This window comes from Juglans regia, chromosome 12 (assembly GCF_001411555.2).
Source record: "Juglans regia cultivar Chandler chromosome 12, Walnut 2.0, whole genome shotgun sequence".
In the NCBI taxonomy this organism is placed as follows: Eukaryota; Viridiplantae; Streptophyta; class Magnoliopsida; order Fagales; family Juglandaceae; genus Juglans; species Juglans regia.
The window spans coordinates 5,044,794-5,070,033 of NC_049912.1; the positions used below are offsets into that span (position 1 = coordinate 5,044,794).

Here is a 25,240-nt window from a genome sequence, read left to right on the forward strand (position 1 = left end):
TTGAAGCAATATGCTTAATCAATTACACTTTAATTGTTTATAGGGATGCCGTGGCGCTTACAGATGACATGTCTCCTGTGGGTTGAAGTGTTTCAAGATCTACAAGGCTTTGAATAACCTACACGGTTGGTGCCTGTCAATTTAAGCTAAGGAGATCAGAAAAACTATCAAAAACCACCATCAGGAACAGAGTTTGGCTCTGTTTTCTTTCAGATTACTCCATTCAAACATTCACATCAAAATAAACCCAAAATCAACGGAGAGAACAAAAATCCAGTTGCAGAAAGCAAGCCAAGACATGAAAAAATAGCAGATCAAGCAAAATAACAACATATAACAAACCCAAATAAATAAATAAATAAAACCCCACGTTTAAAAACAAACCCAAAACATATTCTAATCCTTTCCCACATGCTTACACATCTAAAACAAATTGAAATAATAGCACCAACACAGAGAGTATGTGAAATGGAGAAAAACTAACCTTGGTTGTAGAAGTCGACGACGGAGCGAAAAAGTAGAAGACGACGGCCACGAGGAACAGATCTTCGATCGGCAGAGGAAGAGTGATAGGAGCTAGGGTTTCAGCACGAGAGAGAAAGAGAGAGAGAAGAAGACGATGGAGCCACAAGTGAGAAACTCGAAGAAAAGAGAGAGAGAGATGGGACGGATGAAAGCTAAACCTAAGAAAGAAGATGAACTCGAAGAGAGAGGGGGGACGGCTGAAAGCTAAACGAAAGAGATGAACGAGCAACTGATACTCGACGAAGCCTTTTGTTTTTAGGTATAAATGCGGGTACCGGATTGGAAATCCGGAACCGCTTTAAGTCACCCATATCCGGACCGTATAGGTCCGGGTTTTATAATCCGGATTTCGGCCCGGATCAAATCCGGGCCGAAACCCGGAACCGGAAAACGGGTATCCGGGTTTCGGACCGGGCCGGGAAAAAATCCGGCCCGGATGAACAGTCTTAATTGTGAATTGAGTGAAAGTCCGAGGTGGCAAAGTGTAATTAACCCTAGTAAATATTTTAATCACAGTTTGCTTAGAATATCTCTAAGTCAGTTGCTCCACCAAGAGTGAAAATAAATTCACTCATTCTCTTATAATATGATGTGTCATTTATCCAACTAGCATCGTTGTATGCTTCTAATATAGTGGGATACGCAGAATAATGGATACCATTTTTTTTTATTTCTCTCAAATATTTAAGAATTCTGTCCAATACCTTCCAATGAGAATCATCAAGCCTATTAATATATCTGCCAAGTCTACTCACACTATATGAAATATCAAGTCTAGTAGAATTAGCAAGATTTTTACTTAAATACAAACAAGAATCTTTTAGTACCATCACGAGATTGATGGTAATACTCACGAGATTTCAAGTTTATGGATCGCAGCTAGAGCAATTAAAACACGAATTATGGTTATTCTAGCACAGGAGAATATGTATCAAAATAATCAATACCATCTCTTTGCGTAAAATCCTTTGCAACCAACCGAATTTCAAATTTATCAATAGTATTATCAGGTCTCAATTTCTTTTTAAAAATCTACTTATATCAAGGAAGAAAATCACATAAGTTCCAGGTACACTTTGTCTTAAGAGATTTCATCTCATTATTTACTGCTTCTTTCCAGAAAACAAAATCAATGGAAAACATGACATTATTGAAAGTCCGGTTTTTCTCCACATAATAAGTATGTCCAAAGTCTTTTTCCTTTCTCACTCGTTTTCTCATTTCAAGTTCATTTTCTAATTTAGATGAACTCTCAAGATTAGATAAAATGATAGATTAACTATAGGTGGAAGGAAAACTTAATGTAGGTAAAGACCTTTCGACTTTATTTTTGAATGGGAATAGATCTTCAAAAAATGTTGCATCCGTAGACTCCATGATGGTGTTATGATCAATACCTTGGACTTCTGATTTTATAATTAAAAACTTATATACAAAACTATGTCTATCATACCCAATTAATATTGCATCTACTGTATTGAGACTTAGTTTCATTTTCTTAATTTTTGGGACATTAAGTTTCGCAAGACACCTCAAACTCTAAAAAAAATAATATTTGGTATTCTACTTTTTCAGAGGTCATACGGAGTCTTGTCAGATTCCTTAAATAGTAATCTATTCAAGATTCAAGTATTGTTTCACCTCCACCATTGCTCAGGTAAGCCGGAACTAAAGAACATGCATTTGACCATATATACGAAGGTTCTATTTTTTCTTTCAGCAACACCATTGGATTGAGGAGAATATGGAGCGATTTCCTCATGTATAATACCATTCTCCTCACAATATTGAACTAATTTATTAAAGGAATATTCACATCTTCTATCAGGCCTGATAATTTTAATTTTTCTCTCCAATTGATTTTCAACTTCACTTTTATATATGACAAATTTATTAATAGATTCATCTTTTGCTTTCATGAAGTAAATATAATAAAATTTGGACATGTCATCTATAAAAGTAATGAAGTATTTATTACGACCTTTTGAAGAGACATTATTTAAATAGCAACCATCACTCTAAATTAATTCAATTAGTGATGAATTTCTTACAATTATATTTAAATTGTTTTCTAGGCTGTTTAGATTGAACATATATTAAATATTTTTCATCTAAATCAACATGAACTTTAGGAATAATCTCTAAATTCATCATTCTTTTAACATTATGATAATTAACATGGTCAAATCTAGCATGCCATATTGAAGAGAAACTTGTAGAAAATGCAAATTTATTATTATAATCAAATTTGTCTACTACATTATTTTGAACATTTATTACAAACAAATCATCATACACAACATTTTCTCACAGATGACCTATATTTAATACAATAACTTTATTGGATTGAAATAACAACGTGTAGCCTACCCCACTAAGTAAATATCTACTAATTAGGTTCTACTTCGCCTCTGACACGTAAAACATTTCTTCTAATGGAAGAGTGTTTCCAAACATTAGTTTGAGTTCAAATTTTCCTACTCTAAATATTTGTGCAGAAGTAGAATTACTCATCGTCACTTTTATGCAAGTAGTATCCATTCACCGATTCCAACGGAATCGGTCCCGGAAAGCACCATATGAGATTACGTGCATAAATCAATATGCAATATCAGAAAAATAGTGATATGCTAGGTGAATGATGTTATGCCTAATGATTTGTTTGGAAATGATCATATGAGGAATATAAACAAAATAAAAAATGAATACATATTATATTTGGAAGTGATGTGGAGAATAAATCTAGATTCAAGATCGTGTGCATTCATTGAGATGGATATAAGCATTTTTCTCTTGTAATTAACACACTCACGTTACTTATAAGAAGAAATCTTGATTCAAGCTTAAAAAACACTCTCTTTTTAAGGTTTCAAAGCCAATAAAGTTTGCTTCCTTTTTTCTTTAGAGGTTTCAAACGAAAAGGTGTTAGCTTTTGATGTTTGTTTTGGAAAACCAAACTGTTGTTTACAAGCTTTCTAGTTTCTATTGTACTATGTATCTGCTTTTGTGAGTTTTGAAATGAGTTTGTTTCTGGTTTCTTCATGGATATTGATATTGATTGGCATCATTAATTCTCTTGGTTGGGCAGATTGATGAGCATGTACAGAGGGAGATAGTGAATCACAGGTCCTTGAAGCATCCAAATACAATATCTTAAGGAGGTATATTATATATTACCGTTGATATTCTCTATGAAATACTATATATTCGTTTCACAATACCGGATTGTATCTGACTGGGCTAACCCGGGCAGACTTCAGGCTCGAATTTGAAATTTGGGTTCCAATTTGGATATACCCGGGTTTCCAGATTTTTTATATTTTGTTTGAAAGTTTCAAAAAGTTGTAATGATTAGGTAATGATTAGATGAAAAAGTTGAAAATTAAAAATTAAAGTGTTTGTATTTAAATAGTATTTTGATGTTGAGATGAGATAAGATGAGATGTTATGTGAAACCAAACGGGGCTTTAAGCTCAACTCTTAATTCTATTTTCTCATAATATAATTTCGAATTTGTATAATTCATATAATTTAGAGAAGTGTTACAACTATAAAGAGATCTTATAAAAGTAATATTATAAACTGACATGCTTTGATATGGTACGTTAGATTGTAAAATTATTTTTATTATAAAATAAATCTAATGTACCACATTAAATCACGTTAGTTTATAAATTTATTTTTATAAAATTTCTTTGTGATTAAAATATTTTTCTATAATTTATTGTTATCGTTGTTGGTAGTTGTTGAGTTATCGAAGAGCAGGAGAGGAATATACAAGTTGTTTAGAAGATAGTGATCATGGCATTTGTAGCATGGAAAATGTTATTTATATTTATAATTTTTATTCACATAATTATACGTACTAACGTGTAAGATATTGATATATTGAAAAATTTAAAATTTAAAATTTAAAAATAAAATTTAAAAAGAAAATTGATAAAAGAAATTTAATACTTAAAATTATAAATATATGTAGCGGTACTCTTGTAGCATTGACGCATATATCTAGACTGGACATGAAAGTTTAGAACTGAAACGCGTGATCTCGAAAAGTAATAAGGGGATTATCTATCCCAAGAAGGGGAGCACCTCAACATTAAATAAAGAATATGATCTCATCAAACATTTGAATGGAGAGTTGAAAACATTTGAATGGAGAGTTGAAATGAGATGATTTGAAATAAAAATTAAATAAAATTTTAATTTTATTTATTAATATTATTATTATTTAAAAATTTAAAAAAATTTAATTATTTATTATATTTTATGTAAAAATTTAAAAAAATTATAATGATTAGATTAAATGAATTGAGAGACATTTTGTATCCAAATCGAGCCTAAAAGCTTAAAAATATGAAAGTTTGTTAATAAAGTTAGATCAAATATTTGAATCAATCTAATTTATTTATATGAAATTGTTTGTATTTAGTCAACCCAACATGATGTTTTTATAAAACAATTTATATTGGGTTATCGTGTCAAGTTTATGGGATTCGCCTACCTAATTAAATTGGTCGAATTCATATTAAACCATACGATCGCACATCCACAATTTGACACCGCATAAACCCGATTCACAGACACCCAGTGTCATTCCGAGCTTTCTTCAGGTGATGTCATTTCAAATGAAGATCTCAAGAAACTCCCAAATCACAAAGATTTACTTATATTGAAAGTTGATACAAAGATTGTATATAGCCACCACCAAAAGTGTTGCAGCCTCAGGTTTCTGCTACCATCCCAAGGATTCTTTAATGTTCTTGAAGAGTCTTTTCTTGAAATACCAGTTATTATTTACAAATGTGAATAGTTGCAAGAGTCATGTATGCCCAATACGGTAACATAATCTGATACATAAAATCTAACATCCCATTGAAAGAAGATGAAATTTCCTGTATGGACCAAACGATGACGCTTAATAGTGGAACCAAGAAGCAGATCGAAGAATATACGGTATCTTGAACGGGGTTATGGGTAATTCAGATGCAAGAAACAAAGAGGGAGGAGACGAAGGTGCTGCAATCAGAAACTACAAACTTACTAGAAAGAGCATTAATCAACTAAGATTTCCATACCAGGAGGATTATCAGTCAACTACAACTCTTCTTTAAAATTGTCATTCTCAGTGGGACTTGTATTATCCACCTTGTTTTTCTCATTTTGAAGATTTGCAAGAACTTCCTCTAATGGAGGATCTCCAGGCCTTCGAAAAACTTGATCTCCAATCTTGATCTCATACGCCTCTGGTTGGCTCAACACAAAATCCTTCATCTGGGAAATTAGAAAAGAAGCATCAAGAACGCAAGTATCAGAAACCAAAGATAGAAAATTATTATTATCAAACAAAAAGGATGCACTAAGAAATTTTAAGAAAAGCAAGTCAATATTCTAGCTAAAAACACCCATGCAACAGTCAAGGCTGGATTTATGTGTAATACTAGTTCCTAAACTCTGCAATCTTTTAATCACGGTCAATACAAGGAAAATTTTCCATGTTAATGATACAGAGATCATTTGTTGATTGATGATTACAGAAACAGAGAGAAAAATGTTATTTTAGATTGACATTCACCATCCAGAGTTTATAGGAGAGACGATTATGCTTCTTGTAAGAGCAAAAAGAGTTGCTGTCTCCCTCAAGCACATCTAATGATGACCAAGCTCTTCAGCAGATATAGTTGCAAAATCTCAGCAGTAAATGGATCTTAACCACTTTGGACTTGGTACATCTAAAACTTATGAGCCAGCTTTTCAGCAGATTTAGTTATAAAACCCCAGCAGTAAATGGATTTTAACCTCCTTCGACTTGGAGATCTAATGCATACCTCAGCTGTATCTTGGCCTCTTTCTAAGGTGAACATGATTGTGGTCAGATCAACACCCATGAACTTTGCCTCAATAGCTCCAGTTCTCAGAACTTTCGTCCATTTCATAGCAGTTTCAGCCACCATATCCTGGAGAAAACAAAAGCAGAACACCATTAAATAAATTCACATTCAGTTGAATCCATACCAAAAGTCTACCTCTATTATAGCATGGCAAACAAAATGATTTCAAATAAAAAACTAAACATTCTTTTTGTTCCTTTTTCTGCAAACTAAAAAGCCATCACTTCAGTACAAGATGGCATCTTAAACAAAGATCAGCATACAAGAACAGGAAAACATATGAAGATAGCAATAAGGGGACGGAAATTAGACTTCTGCAGGTTTCCAATTTGGGCAGCATGAAGCTTTCAAAACTTTTTCTAATTAGTCTCGCAACCGGCAAAATGTTCGAATTTAATAAAAAAAATTTGAAAATAAAAAAAATTTCATCAACCTTTTCATCCTTCTAGAAAATAAAAAAATTTCCCACTTCAAATTTAATAACTCGAACAGTAACCCCTCCCAATAACAAAAATCCATACTTTATTTTCGAGGTAATCCCAAATCCAGATCCTGTATCTATTACCCTATAAATTCTCGCATGATTAATAGAACAACAAATATAAATCCGATTCCATGCTCAAAATCTGAGTTTACTAATTAGCTCAAACGATAAAATTGCGCGGGCCATACATTCGAAAACTCATTCTTTCAATAGTCACTTAAAATCTCTGCTCCTTTATATTATCAAACAATATTGATATACTCCTCGTCACAGAAACCAAAACCCAGAAATAATTATTCATGAAATGACGAACCCAGTTCACATTTAAGCATCAATTCGATCAAGAACCAAGAAGTTTCATTACCCGAGACCGGCGAACGCCGAGTCGGAGTTTAACAAACCCCATAGTAGGTCCGGACTGCCGCTTCATCATCTCAGCCTGGATCTCCGTCACCGACATCTCCGATAAATCGGACGGCCGGATACCGGACTCTTGAGTGGGCGTGGATTTCTTGCCCCATTGCTTCCAGGCGTCGTCCTCCTCATCATCGACGACGTCGTCGAGTTCGTCTGGGATGTGGACCGTTCGCTTCGCGGCATCGGTAACGCGGACGAATTCGGTATTCCGGGAAATAATGAAGGGTACAATAAGGAGGACGAGAAGAATGATTTCGTGGTTTCGCATGGCTTTTTCGGTTTTTGCAAGGTACTGAAATTTTGAGATATGAAGGGGGTAGTTTGGGCAATATAAATAGGTTTTGAAGGTGGGGTGGAGTGTTTAAACTGCGCACTATAGGTTCATGATAGAACCTGCCGCGTATGACGTGTGATTGTCCTAATCATGTGAAATTTCATGTGCCTTCTTTGCATGGCATCTTGACTTTATTGATATAAGATTTTATTTCCATATTTTAATAATTAAAAAAAAATATCGAGTATGTGAACCAACTTACACGACCGTGGAGTTTGGATATTTTATACCAAAATAAATACTCTTATTAAAATATCTCAAAACTTCTAAAAAAAATTCATTCTAAAAATTTTCTACATAAACTTATTTTAACCCTAACTCATTTTTATTTTATTGCATGTACTATTTTTCATTTATTATAACGGTCAAAACTAAATAAAGTGTTATTTATTAGTTTTCAATATAGACAGGATATGGACAACTTATATTTGATATTAGAAGTCGTAAAGTGCGCAAGCGTCGCGTAATTTCTTTAAAAGTAATTACGCAACATTTACGCACTCTACAATTATACATAGCATCACTCTTAGTAATTACTCAAATAACACTATATGAAATAGTTCAGTAGTCTCAACACTTTTATAGAATATAAGAACTATTTCATATGTCTATTTTTCTTACAAATGAAACTCAATTTTAAATAAGAACTCAATGGGATTTTTTCGAGTTGAGCACAAATTATATAAACTAAAACTCTTCTTTGCTTCAATAACATAGTTTCAGTAAAGTATCTATTGTGGACCTAATAAGAAGACATTTCAAATTCTTATACATATCTTTATAAGTTGGATCATCATGACCAATACAGGTAGGTCCGACTTGTAATTAATGGTCATTGAACCCCATTTTTAGGAAAAAACCATCCACTCAATAAAATGGATGAAAGAAGGGAAGAAAACACTCATCCACTCTCTCTTGAATATCTCTAGAGATAAAATGACTAATTTAATCATCGGAGTGTCCCCAGTCATTCGAGACCCAACGGAGTCTTGTGACGATTTTCTTGTTTTATAGGAAGAGTTCAAACAGTATGTGAGAAAGGAAAGGGTAATCTGATCATATTATTGGCATTCTCCCTTGACTGAAAAATGCACAAACACCTACTCATAAAGAAAACCTACTTTTTCATGGAGTCTCCTTCTTCTTCTTTTTTTAATGAGTTTTACGATATTTACACACCCTAAAACTGTATCCATAAAGATACCCCTTTTGTACACGAGATGTGGATAAGGTTATATTTTGTAAAAGCTAATTCTTTTCGAGATTCATTAATTGGTTTACAAATTACCAATTAATTTTGGTCATGAAATGGTTTCTACTTTAGTAAGGGTGTGATTAGTTATGAATATCTCATTATTTGTTTTGAATTTTAGATTATTCGTCCAAATTTCAAGGAGCGAGACTTTTCATCTATCATATTTCAAGAACTAATAAAGAAAGAGGTTGAAAACATGCAACTTGTTCCAGTTGAGTTCTTGCAGAACTACATGCAGCAAAGAGTTTAGAATTTATTTTTTGAAAAGAGATATATTAAGTTCGTTCCTAAGCTTTTGTATCCAATGCATTGTTTTCTAAATACTTGTTGGTCTTAAATGCAAATCAGTGGTTGAGATTTCAGATTCATTTTTCTCTTAAATTGCATCTTTTGTTCCATGATATTCTTTTCTTAGCGAAAATAATTTTGTTACATAGACAAATTGATAAAAAAGAAAAGAACAAAAAGGGAGAAAAATCCACTTAATTACAAAGATTATTACAATAGTATAGAAATAAGATGAAATACGTGTATATTTTTCATTGGTTCATATCAAAGTTAGTTAGTTCAGTAACATTTTCCTTTTATTTCCCTCTCTATTTCTCTGTATATAAATATAGAGGTGGTTATTGACATCACCAAACCTTTGAAACAAGGACTCTGGGAACCAAGAGACTACAATTTCGACACATGGGCCTCGTTTAAATATGAACGCCTATCTGACTTTTGTTACGCTAGGGGTAGGATTGGACACTCCCAAACCTTCTGTAAATCTCTAAATACCACCCCAGAACAGATGTCATTTGGGCCATGGCTACGTGCGGAATCTCCTATCTTCATGTTGGTTAATCCAATTCATCGTGGTCAAGAAAAGGTTCCTAGGCTCTCTATGGATCGCTTTCCAAAAGAAGAAATGAGCCAAGAAAACCCACTTTCAGAAACTGAAATGTTGGAGAACAGGGGTTTTGTATCGTTAGCCCTAATTTTGCCTATGTCCCCTCTGAATGAAAAAAAGGAAAGAATCACTAACAGAAGACTTGTATGGGAAATGAAAAGCTGTTATAGTAGAAGAAAGTCTCTCTGTAAGAGATAATTCCTTCGTTAGATGAGAGTTGGAGAATAACTGGGATCTTCATCAAGAAAAGAATCAGAGCATTCATAAAGTTTTCACCCCTTGGAAACATCCGATCAGGGTAAAGTCACCCTATGAACTTATTTCAAGCCAAAATCCTAAAGATTATCAATTCAAGACTTAAGCAGATGCAAGCGGTAGATTTAAAAACTAAAATCTCACCTTCTAGAATTTGGCTAGGCAGAGGGAATCTGGCTCATTACCGGTGTCTCGGCTGATCTCTTCAGCCCCTTGCAGCTGCGTTCTAGTGAGCAAAATCCCATCGGATTGGAAGGGGGAGATGAATCCTTCTACTGTAGACTACAGTAGCCGTTTGCTAGAATTAAATGGCCTTCCAACAACCGGGAAACCCTCATTCATTTTGAGTGTAACTTCTCCTCCACCAAACACTTTCCCATCAATCACTCAAGATACACAGGTCTCTCAATCAATTGCTCCACAGGCCAGTAATCTCACAGGGACGGAATCACAGAACTTAATTCTCCCTTCAACTATAAACACCGAAGAATGGGTCTCTCGTTGGTTGAAGACAAGTGAGGAAATATTTATGCAAACCAAACTGACTGGTTTCTCATTGGTGGAAGATAATGCCTCGCAGCAGCAATCAATTGGGCCTATTATGCAGAGCCCGCGGGGGAAGATTGAGGGCTTTCAAAGCCCATCTGAAGATCAGCCTCATTCGGAAGGTAAGGCCCAGAGTAGTAAATGGAGGTCCGCCCCCCTTAATGCACAAAGTCCATTGGTTTCAAAACCAAAAGACTTTAATTTCTTGCCCTCCATTACTTATCATCCGGTTAAGTTGAGTGCTCCTTCAGTAATCTCAAGCTATCAGTCTTAGGGGTGTCAAATCATGTTAACAAATCGTGTTCGTGTCGTGTCAAGACATATATTATACTATATGGGTCAATCCTAATCCAACCCGTTAAGCTCTTCATGTCAAAATCTCAAGCCCTAACACGACCCCTTAACAAACTGGTCGTGTCGTATCAACCCGTTTATATAAATAGGTTGAACATACCTAAAATTAACCCATTTGACCTAGTTAAGTTTAGCATATTTTTATATAAATATTAAAATCACAATATCTATAAAAAATATAAACTTAACTACAAGTCCAAAATTACAATTCAAACAATAAAAATATCGAAATTAAAATTTAACAATTTTATTTTTAAGTATAAATATATAATTGTAACTTTAACTTTCTTAATGGGTCATAACAGGTCAAAACAGATTGACCCGTTATCAACCCATCAAGCAATCGTGTCTTAACGGGTCAACCCGTTTTGACTCGAACCCGTTTAGGCTAAATCCTAACCCCCTTTTATCGTGTCGTGTTCGTGTTGGATGAACGGGTCGTGTCACATATTGTCACCCCTAATTAGTATGCTTCAAAGAAGCCAGGGCCCACCATACGTTATATGGCCAAAAATAGTTCGTCTCTTCAGGATGGTCGTCTAGTCCACGACCTTTCTTATTTCCCTTCAAAGAGCTCAATTTCACTAATTTCTACTTCTGAGTTGGAAGCTTCACAGAAAAGTGCGACTCCTTTTCATGTTCAGGAATCTAGCTCACTAAGATCTAAAGTGCAAAAAATATCTGAGGCTGGTAACCACAGTCAGTAAACATTATCAAAGATATTGGTGATGAGGAAAAAGAAGCAGCAATTATGTTACTATCTATTAAATCAGAGCCTTTAGGGAAAGTTCTCTAATTCCTCCTAACAATGTTCTCTATCTTTAAAGTACCACTCATTTCTTTTCATCCATAAACATTATATCATGTATAAAGGAATCATATTTCAAATAGTAGCAATATCTAACAAGCCAAAAAATCCATCACCCTTTTAGGCATTACCCAAGCAATATATGTCCTACAAAAAATCTCATCCCAAATCTTCTTTAGTCACCTCACAATGAAAAAATAAATGGTTAACAGATTCACCATATTTTTTACACATGAAATACCATTCTACAATAATAAGACCATGCTTTCTCAAGTTATATGTTGTCAAGATTTTTCCAAGAGATGCCAACCAATTGAAAATAAAAAAGCAACCTTGCTTGGCACCTTGGATCTCCAAATGCACTTCTTAGGAAATTAATTAACACAATGGCAAGTCAACGTCTTATAGAATGAACTAACGGGAAATCTGAAATTTCTAGTATGATTCCACAACAAACTATTGATACTCATCAAATAATGCTTCTAAATATAAAAGCAAGTTTAAAAACAAAGGGAGCTACCAAGGTCATCTCCACATGAAAAACTTTGTCAACACAATCAATCAAGCAAAAGTTCAAACAGAAAGTAGTAGAAAAAGGAATTTATATAGACAAAGTTTTCTTGTTGAATGAGTTTAGGGTTATTTGCTGTGAAAATAAGATGTATTATGTGCATTCAATTTATACAAAATGTAGGATGAATTTGTGATTTATCATCAAAAGTGAGGGGCTGTAATTACTCTAGAAACATTAATTCCAATTATCATGAAAATAGTATTTGCAACTTTTAGTCCCTGGAAAATAGGTTCTTGAACAAAAGCAATTAACACTAAAAAAATAGTTTTAAAACTTGAGAACCGAAGATATAATTGTTAAGAAAATAAACACTATGGATAGAGGGTTAGGGTTTTCTCGACCATTGAGTTGTTGGTCACGAGGTGCATCTGCTGGTGTCAAACCAATCAAGATATTAACACTTAAACTCAAACAAACATTCATTTTCAAATTATAGCACCAGTAAGAAAAATAAATTCCTCACTATATTAATCATCATTTTCATTTCAAGACTATTAGGCTAAGGGATCCTTGATTATTTCAAGAACCTGTTGTGTCATGAGTCTACAATAGGTCGAGAACAATAGATCGTTTCAAAACCAATAGTAAATCGTGAATGAAAATATAGAGACAGATTCTTGCTAAACATCGCAGCAACCAACAACATTCAGAAAAGATAAAAAAATCTCATTCCCTGCAACCCTAGTTGCAAAAATTAGCATTAAATCATCCTGTAAAGGATGATTCCAAAACTCTATAAAAATCCTGACAAAGCAATTTTTGTAACAAAAATAGAAAGAAATTAAGAACACTAAACATAATGCAAAAACAATCCCCTTCATCCTCGTGCCTCAACTCCTTTTATCCCTTATTCCCTTCATCATCTCTCTTTCTCTCTCTTCTAACTATCGTTTTTCCCTTTCTCCATTCTGCCTTCTAGAAAAACACATTTTTCTCAAGATTCCCCTGATAACCCTTCAGCTTCTTCCCTTCGATAAGTGTAGAAAATGGTAGAAGGTTCTCGTGCAATGAGGCTTGGCTGGGAGTTAGGCTTCTCGATGGAATTGAGCTTCAAATGTAAAGTTGGGCTTTCAAGTGTTCAGTTAGGCTTTCAACACCTACAAATTTAAACCATTTGTTAGCCCATGAAGAAAAGTAAGCAAATTTTGAAATATAACTCCTAAACTTATAGCCCATGAGACAAGGTCCATTTTCTCAAAATATAATATTTAATCGCATTTATATAACTAATCAACCTCTCAACTGACTCACTTTAAGCAGGTATTTTAATCAAAATATCTTGACAATCAACTATCATCCCTTCTCTGCATAATGTCATACAACCTTCTGAAAATAATGAAACAATATTCATTTTCCAATCATAAACTTCTCTAATAAAACTCACATTCCATTAAGGAGTATCGTTTAACAAGATAAAAGGATCAGCCATTGTAGCTTCTTGATCTTTTGCAATCCTAAAAAAAGGAAGGAAAAAAATTCTTAAGAGTCATACCCACACACCAAATATCACGCCAAAAGCAAATTATAGTTCCTTCACCCATCTTAAATTTAACATGGCTAACAAATTCCCCCAACCATTCCGAATAGAATTCCACAAACCCACTCCATGTACATCTCTAATGAAAACTTTGTTAGAACACCAACTCCTTCAAACCCTCCCATATTTAACATCAATAATATTTTTCCGTAATGCATCACCTCATGAAGATACTGTCATAACCATTTCCCAAGAAGAGTTTTGTTGAAAATCTTCAAATGTTGGCTAAATCCAAAATGTCCCAAACAAAACCCACGAGAACCATTTCTGACCTAGATAAATAAACTCTAAGACCAAAAAAAGCTTCAAAACATAATAAAATGGCTCTTAAAGAGCGAAAATTATCCTAATTAGTTTGACTAAAAATTATGGTATCATCAGCAAAAAGAAGATGGAGGTGACCTTTATGCTACCCAAAGAATCACCTCCCACCAACAATCCCGACATGAAACTCTCATTCACCATTGCTTCAATCATTCTACTCAATGCATCCATGATAAGAACAAAATTAAAGGGTACAAAGGACTCTGCTGTCTCAAACCATGAGAACTAATGAAAAAACCAGCTGGGAACCGTTCACCAAAATTGAAAACCTAACCATCAAATTGCAATGCCTAATCCACAATCACTACTTCTCTCCAGATCCAAATATCCCAAATAAATACAAGAGAAACTCGTAATTTTCATGTCCTGTTTGACAAGAATACCAGAGTCACCCGCTCTAATTATACTTTTCAAATATTCATTGGCAATTAAATCTGAGTCGAGAGTTTGTGTCCCCTGATAAATGCATTATGAGATTTTAAGATAATCTTTTCCATCACCACACTTATACGGTTGACAATAACTTTCAAGATAATCTTGTAAACCCATTAACCAAACTTATTGCGCAAAAATCATTCATATCCACAGTCCTCACCTTTTTAGGGATAAAAGCAATAAATGTATTATTAAAACTTTCTTCAAATTTCATAAACGAATGAAATTCAAGTTAAACCTTCATTACATCCCCATGTACAACATCCCAACAATTTTGGAAAAATGTCATTGAAAAACCATCTGGACCCAAAGCTTTACCTCTTACAATTCCTTTACACAACATCAATCTTCTTCAAAAGCTCTCTCCAACCACTCCACACTAGGTTGAACAATAGACTTAAGATCCAATCCATCCAGTTTGGTCTCCATGACTATTCTTCCAGAAAAATCTTTTCAAAAGAATTCGCAATATGTTCCTTAGTAGCCGAATGATCCGAAAGAATACTATCATATGCGTGTAAAACCTCAATAGCATTGTTTTTCAATGAGAATTAGTCATTCAGTGGAAAACTTTATACACTTGTCACATTCTTTCAACCAAAGGGCTAGAGATTTTTGGCTTCAAGAAATTTTCTCAAAAGAATGATATTTTCTAATTCAGCAACCACATCACCTTTGCTCTCCCTATCCTCCTCCTAAAGTTCCCCCAACCCTTAATTTTCTTCATAAATTGCAATTGTTCTATGAGAGGATTCCTCTGATTGTCCACATTTCCAATACCTCTACATTCTATTTTTTTGAGTCATTTTTATGGCTTTAAGTTTTCCAACCAAAACCAAACTAGGTGTACCAGAAAATTGATACGAATACCTACAAATTCTCACCCTATCCACGAAACCCTCTTACTCCAACTATATATTCTCAAATTTAAAGTGTCTAAGCCCTCCATTAATACCCCCATAGTCCAAAATAATGAAAAAACGATCTGAACATAATCTTGGAAGTATTTTCTAACATAAATCAGGAAAATAAACTTCCCAAGAAAAAGAAGCCAAAAATCTACACGGCTTCGTCCATGCCCTCCCATTGGACGACATGAAATCACCTATGGCCAAAGGTAAATCAATAAGATCCAAGATAAGGTTTGAAAATTCATCCATTGCAGAAGATAAATGAGATTCTCCCAAACAATCACTAGGGAATCAAGTAATGTTGAAATCCCCACTGAGCACTAAGGAAAATCCTACCAACAATAAAGACTTGACATTTCATCCCACATAAATCTCCAACTACTATCCAAATTGGGGCCATACACAACCTCAAATGCCCACCCAAACCCGTCATCCACATTCTTGAAAAGATAAGCACCAAATTTTCCCACATATTCTTCTACTAATTCCATAACCCTCCTATCTTACATAACAATGTTTTCACCCAACACCCCCATTAGAAACAATTGTAGCCCATCCCACATAGGGACAACTCCACAGACTATTAATGATTATTTTATCAAAGAACTTCAATTTGGTTTTTTAGAAAACAAAAAACATCAAACTTCCATTTTCGGATTAAATTCTTCACCCAGAGTTGCTTTCGAAAATCATTTTGCCCTCAAACATTCCATGAAGTAATTTTTGGTTTCATAAATAACTATTGGTTGCCTTCTCCTTGCCTTTATCTTTGAACACACTCCCTTCTCTTACATTATAATTGATTAAACATGATAATCTCTTCAATTTCCTATCATTTTTAGAGGATGATCTAGTCAAAGATGGTTGACCCTCCTCAATGGCAATGAGAAAAGATTTAAATTGTTTTTCAAGTCTATCACAGGAAATTTCCACACAATTCTTAATTTCATCAATCTTTCTCATCAGCAACTTACATCGCTACAACTTCCTTCTACCACAAAGAATTTGCTGAGACGAGGAGGAAAAAGGAACCGACCCCTCCCCATGTTTCTTATAGCGATAATCATCATCCCGTGTCAAAGAAATAGGATCTCACACCTCTTCTGAAGAAATCTCATTCACAAGAGAAGAAACAGGCACCAAAATACTCTTAGAGGAGTTACTGGAGTCCGTTGACCCTATTTTTGTTGACAGAAATGATGACGGATCACCCATCGTCTTAGGCTGAGCCGTGGCATGTCTTTTCATAAAAAGACCAAAATATTTACCATTGATGACTTTTTACTTGCCCTATTTGGTAGATAATATAATGCACATTATGAATCCATCACTATATGACTAGTACTTAATAGATTACAAAGCTAACATGGTATTTAACACGTCTCATAAATATTTATTAAATTAGAAAAAAATTAATCCCCTGACATTTTGTATTTTTTCATTGTACTCTTTCTGAGAATAACCACTCATAACATAACAATCTAAATTAAGCCCATTGGATAAAAATTATGTTCAAATTAATTAATAAAAAATGTGTGTCAATTCAGAATCTACTAGATAGAAAATATTATATCTTTTTATTTAAACATTTAATGTAAATAAAAAATAAAAACATATGACCAGTACTGAACAACCTACAAAGGTACCCTTATATCTAACACTTCTAATAAATATTTACTAAATTAGGAAAATTTAATCTTGTAACTCATTGTGTTTTATCCTGATTGACACTTTTGTTTTTGAGAAATAACTCATCATGATAGAACAATTTGAATTAAGCCCATTGGAAAAATCTCTATTCAAATTAATTAATCAAAAATGTGTGGTAGTTCATAAACTTCTACATGAAAAATGTTATATCTTTTTATTTAAATATTTAATGTAAACAAAAAGAAAATTAAAATATATGATCAGTACTGAATAGACTACAAAGTTACCTTTAAATGTAACACTTCTCTTAAATATTTTCTAAATTAAAAAAATATGATCTTTTAACACCTTTTGTTTTATCTTGATTGACACTTTTGTTTTTGAAAAATAAGCCCCCATGCAGTAACAATTTGAATCAAAACCCATGGATAGATCTCTACTCAAATTAACTAATGAAAAATGTGTGACAGTTAATAAACTGATACATAAAAAATATTATATCTTTTTATTTAAACACTTAGTGTAAATAAAAAATAAAACCATATGGCCAGTACTGAACAGACTACAAAGCTACCCTTCATGCTAATTAATATAACAAAAAATTCTAATTTTATTATTCAAGTCTATTAATCTTATAACATAAAATTAATATAGCATGCAATATAACATTAAATATAACATAAAATTAATCTTATAATTTTTAATATAACATATAAACTTTAATCTTATAATATAAAATTAATATAACATAAAATTTTAACCTTAACATAAATATTAATATTAAGTTATTAATATAAACTTACTTTTGATATATATTCTTTTTGTAAATATATTTTTAGACATTTGATCATATAAACTCATATAAAATGTCTAGAACTTAAATAGAATATAGTTAAATTCAATACTATACTAGTACATATTAATTATTATAAAATAATGTACTTATACTATAATATAAATGACTAATAGTTAGTATATGTAAATATTATAATATTACTAACATAGATAATCCGTAAAATTGAAAAAATCGAACCAGACCGAAATCGAAAAAATCTTAAGTTTCGGTTTCGATAGTGAATCAGTTCGGTATCAGTTTTTAAATTTTCAAAACCATTGTATACCGGTTCGTTCTAAAAAATGTATAAAATCAAACCGAACCAGATCAATTATACCCTAACATAATTCAAATTGTTATATCATGATGGATTATTTCTAAAAAACAAAAATGTCAAATAGGATAAAATACGTTGAGTAACAATATCATATTTTCCTAATTAAGTAAATATTTTTTGATTTAGGACCGATTTCGATTTTTAAAAACCAGTAATACACCAGACCTCTTACAAATCGGACTGAACCCACCAGTTCGATCCATTCTAGTCCAGTTTAACTGATTTTGTAATTTTTTTTGCATCCTAAATTAAACCCATTGGATAAAAACTCTATTCAAATTAATTAATGAAAAGTGTGTGGCAGTTCATAAACTGCTATATAGAAAATATTATATCTTTTATTTAAATATTTAATGTAAATAAAAAATAAAAACATATGACCAGTACTAAACAACCTATAGAGCTACCCTTATATCTAAAACTTCTAATAAATATTTATTAAATCAGGAAAATTTGATTTTTTCTACTCCTTATGTTTTATCCTCATTGACACTTTTGGTTTTGAGAAATAAACCCTCGGGATATTCCAATTTGAGTTAAGCCCATTGGATAAATCTCTATTCAAATTAATTAATGAAAAGTATGTGTCAGTTCATAAACTCTTACATGGAAAATATTATATTTTTTTATTTAAACGTTTAATGTAAACAAAAAAATAAGAACATATGACCAATATTGAATAGACTACAAAGCTACCATTATATTTAACACTTCTCATAAATATTTACTAAATTAAAAATTTGATCTCTTAACTCATTGTGTTTTATCTTGATTGACACTTTTGTATTTGTGAAATAACTGCGCATGACATAACAATTTGAATTAACCTTGTAGTCTACCATTATATTTAATACTTCTCATAAATATTTACTAAGTTAAAAAAATTTGATCTTTTAACTCATTGTGTTTTATCTTGATTGACACTTTTGTATTTGTGAAATAACTCCTCATGACATAATAATTTGAATTAACCTCATTGGATAAATTAATGAAAAGTGTGTAGCAATCCATAAACTGATACATGAAAAATATTATATCTTTTTATTTAAAAATTTAGTTTAAATTAAAAAAAAATATATGACCAGTACTTAATAGACTACAAAGCTACCCTTATATCTAACACTTCTCATAAATATTTACTAAACTTCAAAAAATTGATCTTATAACTCCTTGTGTTTTATCCTGATTAACATTCTTGTTTTTGAGAAATAACTCGTCATGACATAACAATTTGAATTAAGTTAGAGGTTTAACCGGTTCAATTTTGTCTAGTTTTGTACATTTGTTAGAACCAAACCGGTATACACTGATTTTGAAAATTTAAAAACCGATATCGTACTGAATCACTACCGAAGCTGAAATTTCAGACTTTCTCGGTTTCGGTCCGGTCTAATTTTTCCTATTTTACGGATTATCTATTAGTAATAATATAATGTTTGCATATATTAAACTATTAGTACATTATTTAATAATAATTTGCATATATTAGTATGATATTGAATTTAACCATGGTCTATATAAATTTTAGACATTTTATATGAATATATATGATCAAATGTTTAAAAATATATTTTTACAGAAAAAATATATATAAAAAATAATTTTATGTTAATAACTTAATATTAATGTTTATAAAATTTTATGTTATATTAATTGTATATTATAAGATTAAAAAATATAACATAAAATTTATATGTTATATTAAAAATTATAAGATTAATTTTATGTTATATCACATGTTATATTAGTTTTATGTTATAAGATTAGTAGACTTGAATAATAAGATTAAAATTTCATATTATATTAATTAGCAATTTAGCATATAATATATATAATATAAAAGATTATAAATATATATTTATATATATCGGTTTGGTACGGTTTAAACTTGTTTTAAAAATATGAAAATCAGTATCGTACCGGTTTATGACTGGTTTCTGTTTTAAGAATCGATACCACACCGTACCACTTACAAACTGGACCGAACCCACTGGTTCAACCGATTTTTCATTTTGTTTTTGCACCCATAAATTAAGCCCATTGGACAAAACTCTATTAAAATTAATTAATGAAAAGTGTGTTGCAGTTCATAAACTACTATATAGAAAATAGTATATTCTTTTATTTAAACATTTAATGTAAATAAAAAAAACATTTGACCAGTACTAAAGAGCCTATAAAGCTACCCTTATATCTAACACTACTAATAAATATTTACTAAATTAGGACAATTTGATCTTGTAACTGCTTATGTTTTATCCTGATTGACATTGTCTTTAAGAAACAAAACCTCATGACATAACAATTTGAGTTAAGCCCATTGGATAAATCTCTATTCAAATTAATTAATGAAAAGTGTGTGTCAGTTCATAAACTGTTACATGAAAAATATTATATCTTTTTATTTAAACATTTAGTGTAAACAAAAAAATAAAAACATATGACCAATATTGAACAGACTACAAAGCTACCCTTATATCTAACACTTCTCATAAATATTTACTAAATTAAGAAAAACATGATCTTTTAAGTCCTTGTGTTTTATCTTGATTGACACTTTTGTTTTTGTGAAATAATCTCTCATGACATAGCAATTTGAATTAAGCCCACAAGTTAAATTAATGAAAAGTTTGTGATAGTCCATAAACTGATACATAAAAAATATTATATATTTTTATTTAAAAATTAAGTGTAAATAAAAAATAAAAACATATGACCAATACTGAATAGACTACAAAACTATCCTTATATCTAACACTTCTTGTAAATAATTACTAAATTAGGAAAATCTGATCTTGTAACTCCTTGTGTTTTATCTGATTGGCATTTTTGTTTTGAGAAATAACTCGTCATGAAATAAAAATTTGAATTAAACTAAGGGTTTAATCGGTCTGATTCTGTCTGATTTTGTATATTTTTTAGAATCGAACCGGTATACACTGGTTTTAAAAATTTAAGAACCGATACCGGACTGACTCACTACCGAAATCGAAATTTCATATTTTTTCGATTTCGGTTCGATTCGATCCGGTCCAGTTTTTTCGATTTTACGAATGATCTACATTAGTAATAATATGATGTATACATGTACTAAACTATTAGTCTATTAATATTATAGTATAAATAAATTATTTTATAATAATTATCATATATTAGTATAGTATTGAATTTAATTCTGATCTATATAAGTTCTAGACATTTTATACGAGTATATATGATCAAATGTCAAAAAACATATTTACAAAAAGAATATATATAAAGTAAGTTTATATTAATAACTTAATATTAATGTTTATGTTAAGATTAAAATTTTATGTTATGTTAATTTTATATTATAATATTAATACTAGACTTTAATAATAAGATTGAAATTTCCTGTTATATTAATTTGCAATTTAGCATATAATATAAAAAATTATAAATATATATACTGGTCCTTTACAGTTTAAATTGGTTTTCAAAATATGAAAATCGATACCGCACAAGTTCAAGACCGATTTTAATTTTTTAGAATAAGTACCACATCAGATCATTTACAAACCAGACTAAACCCACCGGTTCAATAGATTTTTTAGTTTTTTTTACACACCTAAATTAAGCTAATTGGATAAAAATTCTACTCAAACTAATTAATGAAAAGTGTGTGGTAATTTATAAACTGCTATATAGAAAATATTATATTTAAAAGTTTAATGTAAATAAATAGAAAAAAACATATGACCAATACGAAATAGCCAATAAAGCTACCCTTATATCTAACACTTCTAATAAATATTTACTAAATTAGGAAAATTTGATCTTGTAACTCCTTATGTTTTATCCTGATTGAAACTTTTGTTTTTAAGAAATAAACCCTCATGACATAACAATTCGAGTTAAACCCATTGGCTAGATAAATCTTGATTCAAATTAATTAATGAAAAGTGTGTGCCAGTTTATAAACTACTACATGAAAAATATTACATCTTTTTATTTAAACATTTAGTGTAAACAAAAAAATAAAAACATATGACCAATATTGAATAGACTACAAAGCGACTCTTATATCTAACACTTCTCATAAATATTTACTAAATTAAAAAAACTTGATCTTTTGTCTTGATTGACACTTTTGTTTTTGTGAAATACATGACATAACAATTTGAATTAAGCCCATTGGATAACTTAATGAAAAGTGTGTGGCAGTCTTTAAACTGATACATGAAAAATATTTTATCTTTTTATTTAAAATTTTAGTGTAAATAAAAAATAAAAATATATGACCAATATTGAATAGACTACAAAGCTACCCTTATATTTAACACGTCTCATAAATATTTACTAAATTAAGAAAATCTAATCTTGTAATTCATTGTATTTTATCTTGATTGATACTTTCATTTATGAGAAATAACTCGTCATGACATGATAATTTGAATTAAGCTAGGGGTTTAACCGGTATGGTTTTGTCTAATTTTTTTTTTTTTTTTACATTTTTAAAGTCGAACTGGTATATACCGATTTTAAATATTTAAGAATCGATACTGAACTGATTCACTACCAAAATCGAAATTTTAGATTTTTTTATTTCAGACTGATTTGGTCTGGTTCGATTTTACGGATTATCTATATTAGTAATAATATGATGTTTACACTTACTAAACTATTAGTTTATTTATATTATTGTATAAGTACATTATTTTTTAATAATTAGCATATATTTGTATAGTATCGAATTTAATTATGGTCTATTTAGGTTGTAGACTTTTTATATGAGTATATATAATCAAATTTGTCAAAATGTATTTACGAAAAGAACATATATACATGTTATAATTTATTATGCAAAAAATGTATTTATCATTGATATATATATATATATATATCAAAGTAAGTTTATATGAATAATTTAATATTAATGTTAGGTTTAAGATTAAAATTTTATGTTATATTAATGTTATATATAGGATGAAAAATTATATGTTATATCAAATTTTATATTAGAAATTATAAGATTAATTAAAATTAATAGACTTAGAATAATAAGATTAGAACTTCATATTATATTAATTAGCAATTTAGCATATAATATATATAATATAAAAAATTATATATATCAGTCCGGTACGATTTAAACTGGTTTTCAAAATATTAAAATATATACCACACCAATTTAGGATCGATTTCGATTTTTAAAAACCGGTACCGTACCGGACTGCTTACAAACTAGACCGAACCCAACCTATCTGGTTCAACCGGCTTTCTATTTTTTTTTAACACCCCTAAATTAAGCCCATTGGATAAAAATTCTATTCAAATTAATTAATGAAAAGTATATGACATTTATAATCTGTTACATGAGAAATATCATATATCTTTATTTAAACATTTAATGCAAATAAAAAATAAAAACATATGGCAGCCTATAAAGCTACTCTTATATCTCCTATAAAAAAAGAAAAAAAAAACTACTCTTATATCTAACACTTTTAATAAATACTTATTAAATGAGGAAAATTTGATCTTGTTTTTTTTTTTTTGATAACAACGGACTCCTTCCATTCATTTAAAAAGGACATACAAATTTAACTTCAAACAACAAGTCAATTACAAACGTTAGTAGAATCTCAGTACACTATTGTGACTAACATGATCTAGTCCAGACGGCTTATCTCTACAGACCGAAGTCTAAGAGATAGTACAACTCTGTTTTTGACAGAGTTTGCAGTAATCAAACACAAAACTCCATACCCAACTGGACGGGGTATGGAGAAACCAAATCTCAACATCACCGACTAAGCGGAGGGGGGACAACATCCTTTAGACCTAAGTCCGAAGAAACAAATATTTTTGGATTTTTTGTTTTCTTAAAAATAAAGACAATGCATAAATAAATTATATTAAAAACACTGTAAAAAGAGAAAAACGGTGCACAAAAGTGCCTCAGAAGGGAAAACCGACGGTCGGTCTTGGAAGATCCAGAGTCGCCGGTTCGGGAGCTGCCGCGCATTGCAACGAGAGAGAGCTCCTTGGTAGCGCGTGAGGGCCATGCGCCGACGAGCTCTGGAATTTTCGTCCCGCGCGTGCAGGCTACGCTCCACTCCGGTTGGGGCCGTGTTCGGTGGACATGTAGATCGGCGGCTGGGCAACCTCCTGGTGGGGCGCGTGTTGGCTATAGGGACCCGGAAGATCACGAACGACGATTCCCTCTTTATTTGGCCTGAAAAAACAAAAAAAAAAACAAAGCAAATATACAAAGGAAACTAGAAATGAGGAGGGAAAGAGTGAAGGGGGAAGGAGCCGAAGCTCCCACCCTCTAGCTGGTCTGAAAGATGCTTGGTTTAGAGAGAAAAGTTGCGGTGTCTGAGCTTTGCTGTAGAGGCCATATCCCAATTTGATCTAGTTACTCCTTATGTTTTATCTTGATTGTCACTTTTGTTTTTGAGAAATAACCCCCTCATGACATAACAATTTGAGTTAAGTTTATTGGATAAATCTCTATTCAAATTAATTAATAAAAAGTATATGCCAGTTCATAAACTGTTATATAAAAAATATTGTATCTTTTTATTTAGACATTTAATAAAAAAATAAAAACATATGACTAGTGCTAAACTGACTACAAAATTACCCTTATATTTAACATTTCTCATAAATATTTACTAAATTAAAAAAATTTGAGCTTACAAAATATATTAAATTTCTTTTTGGGTAGAAAAACTTAACATAAGGGAATTGGAGGGGCTCTTTCGGAATTATGAGGATTTTAAAGGGTCAATAGTTCATGCATGACTCCTATGGGTAAAGTTCTAACCGTAGGTACCAGACCCTACAGAGCATATACTATAGAAGAGCGTAAAAGAAAAAGCCATGAACAAGTCAAGACAAGAAAAA

The 25,240-nt window shown here is 31.3% G+C and overlaps 1 protein-coding gene across 1 annotated transcript; it reads right to left on the bottom strand.

Annotated features, from left to right (window-relative positions):
- Positions 1 to 5,379: 5,379 nt before the first annotated feature.
- Positions 5,380 to 7,643, bottom strand: LOC109002047. The gene is made up of 3 exons (XM_018979621.2): positions 7,265 to 7,643; positions 6,354 to 6,482; positions 5,380 to 5,799 (listed from the first exon to the last, which is right to left on the bottom strand). Exons 1-3 carry the CDS (start codon positions 7,583 to 7,585, stop codon positions 5,623 to 5,625), a joined length of 627 nt encoding a protein of 208 aa, XP_018835166.1. The 5' UTR covers positions 7,586 to 7,643; the 3' UTR covers positions 5,380 to 5,622.
- Positions 7,644 to 25,240: the final 17,597 nt, after the last annotated feature.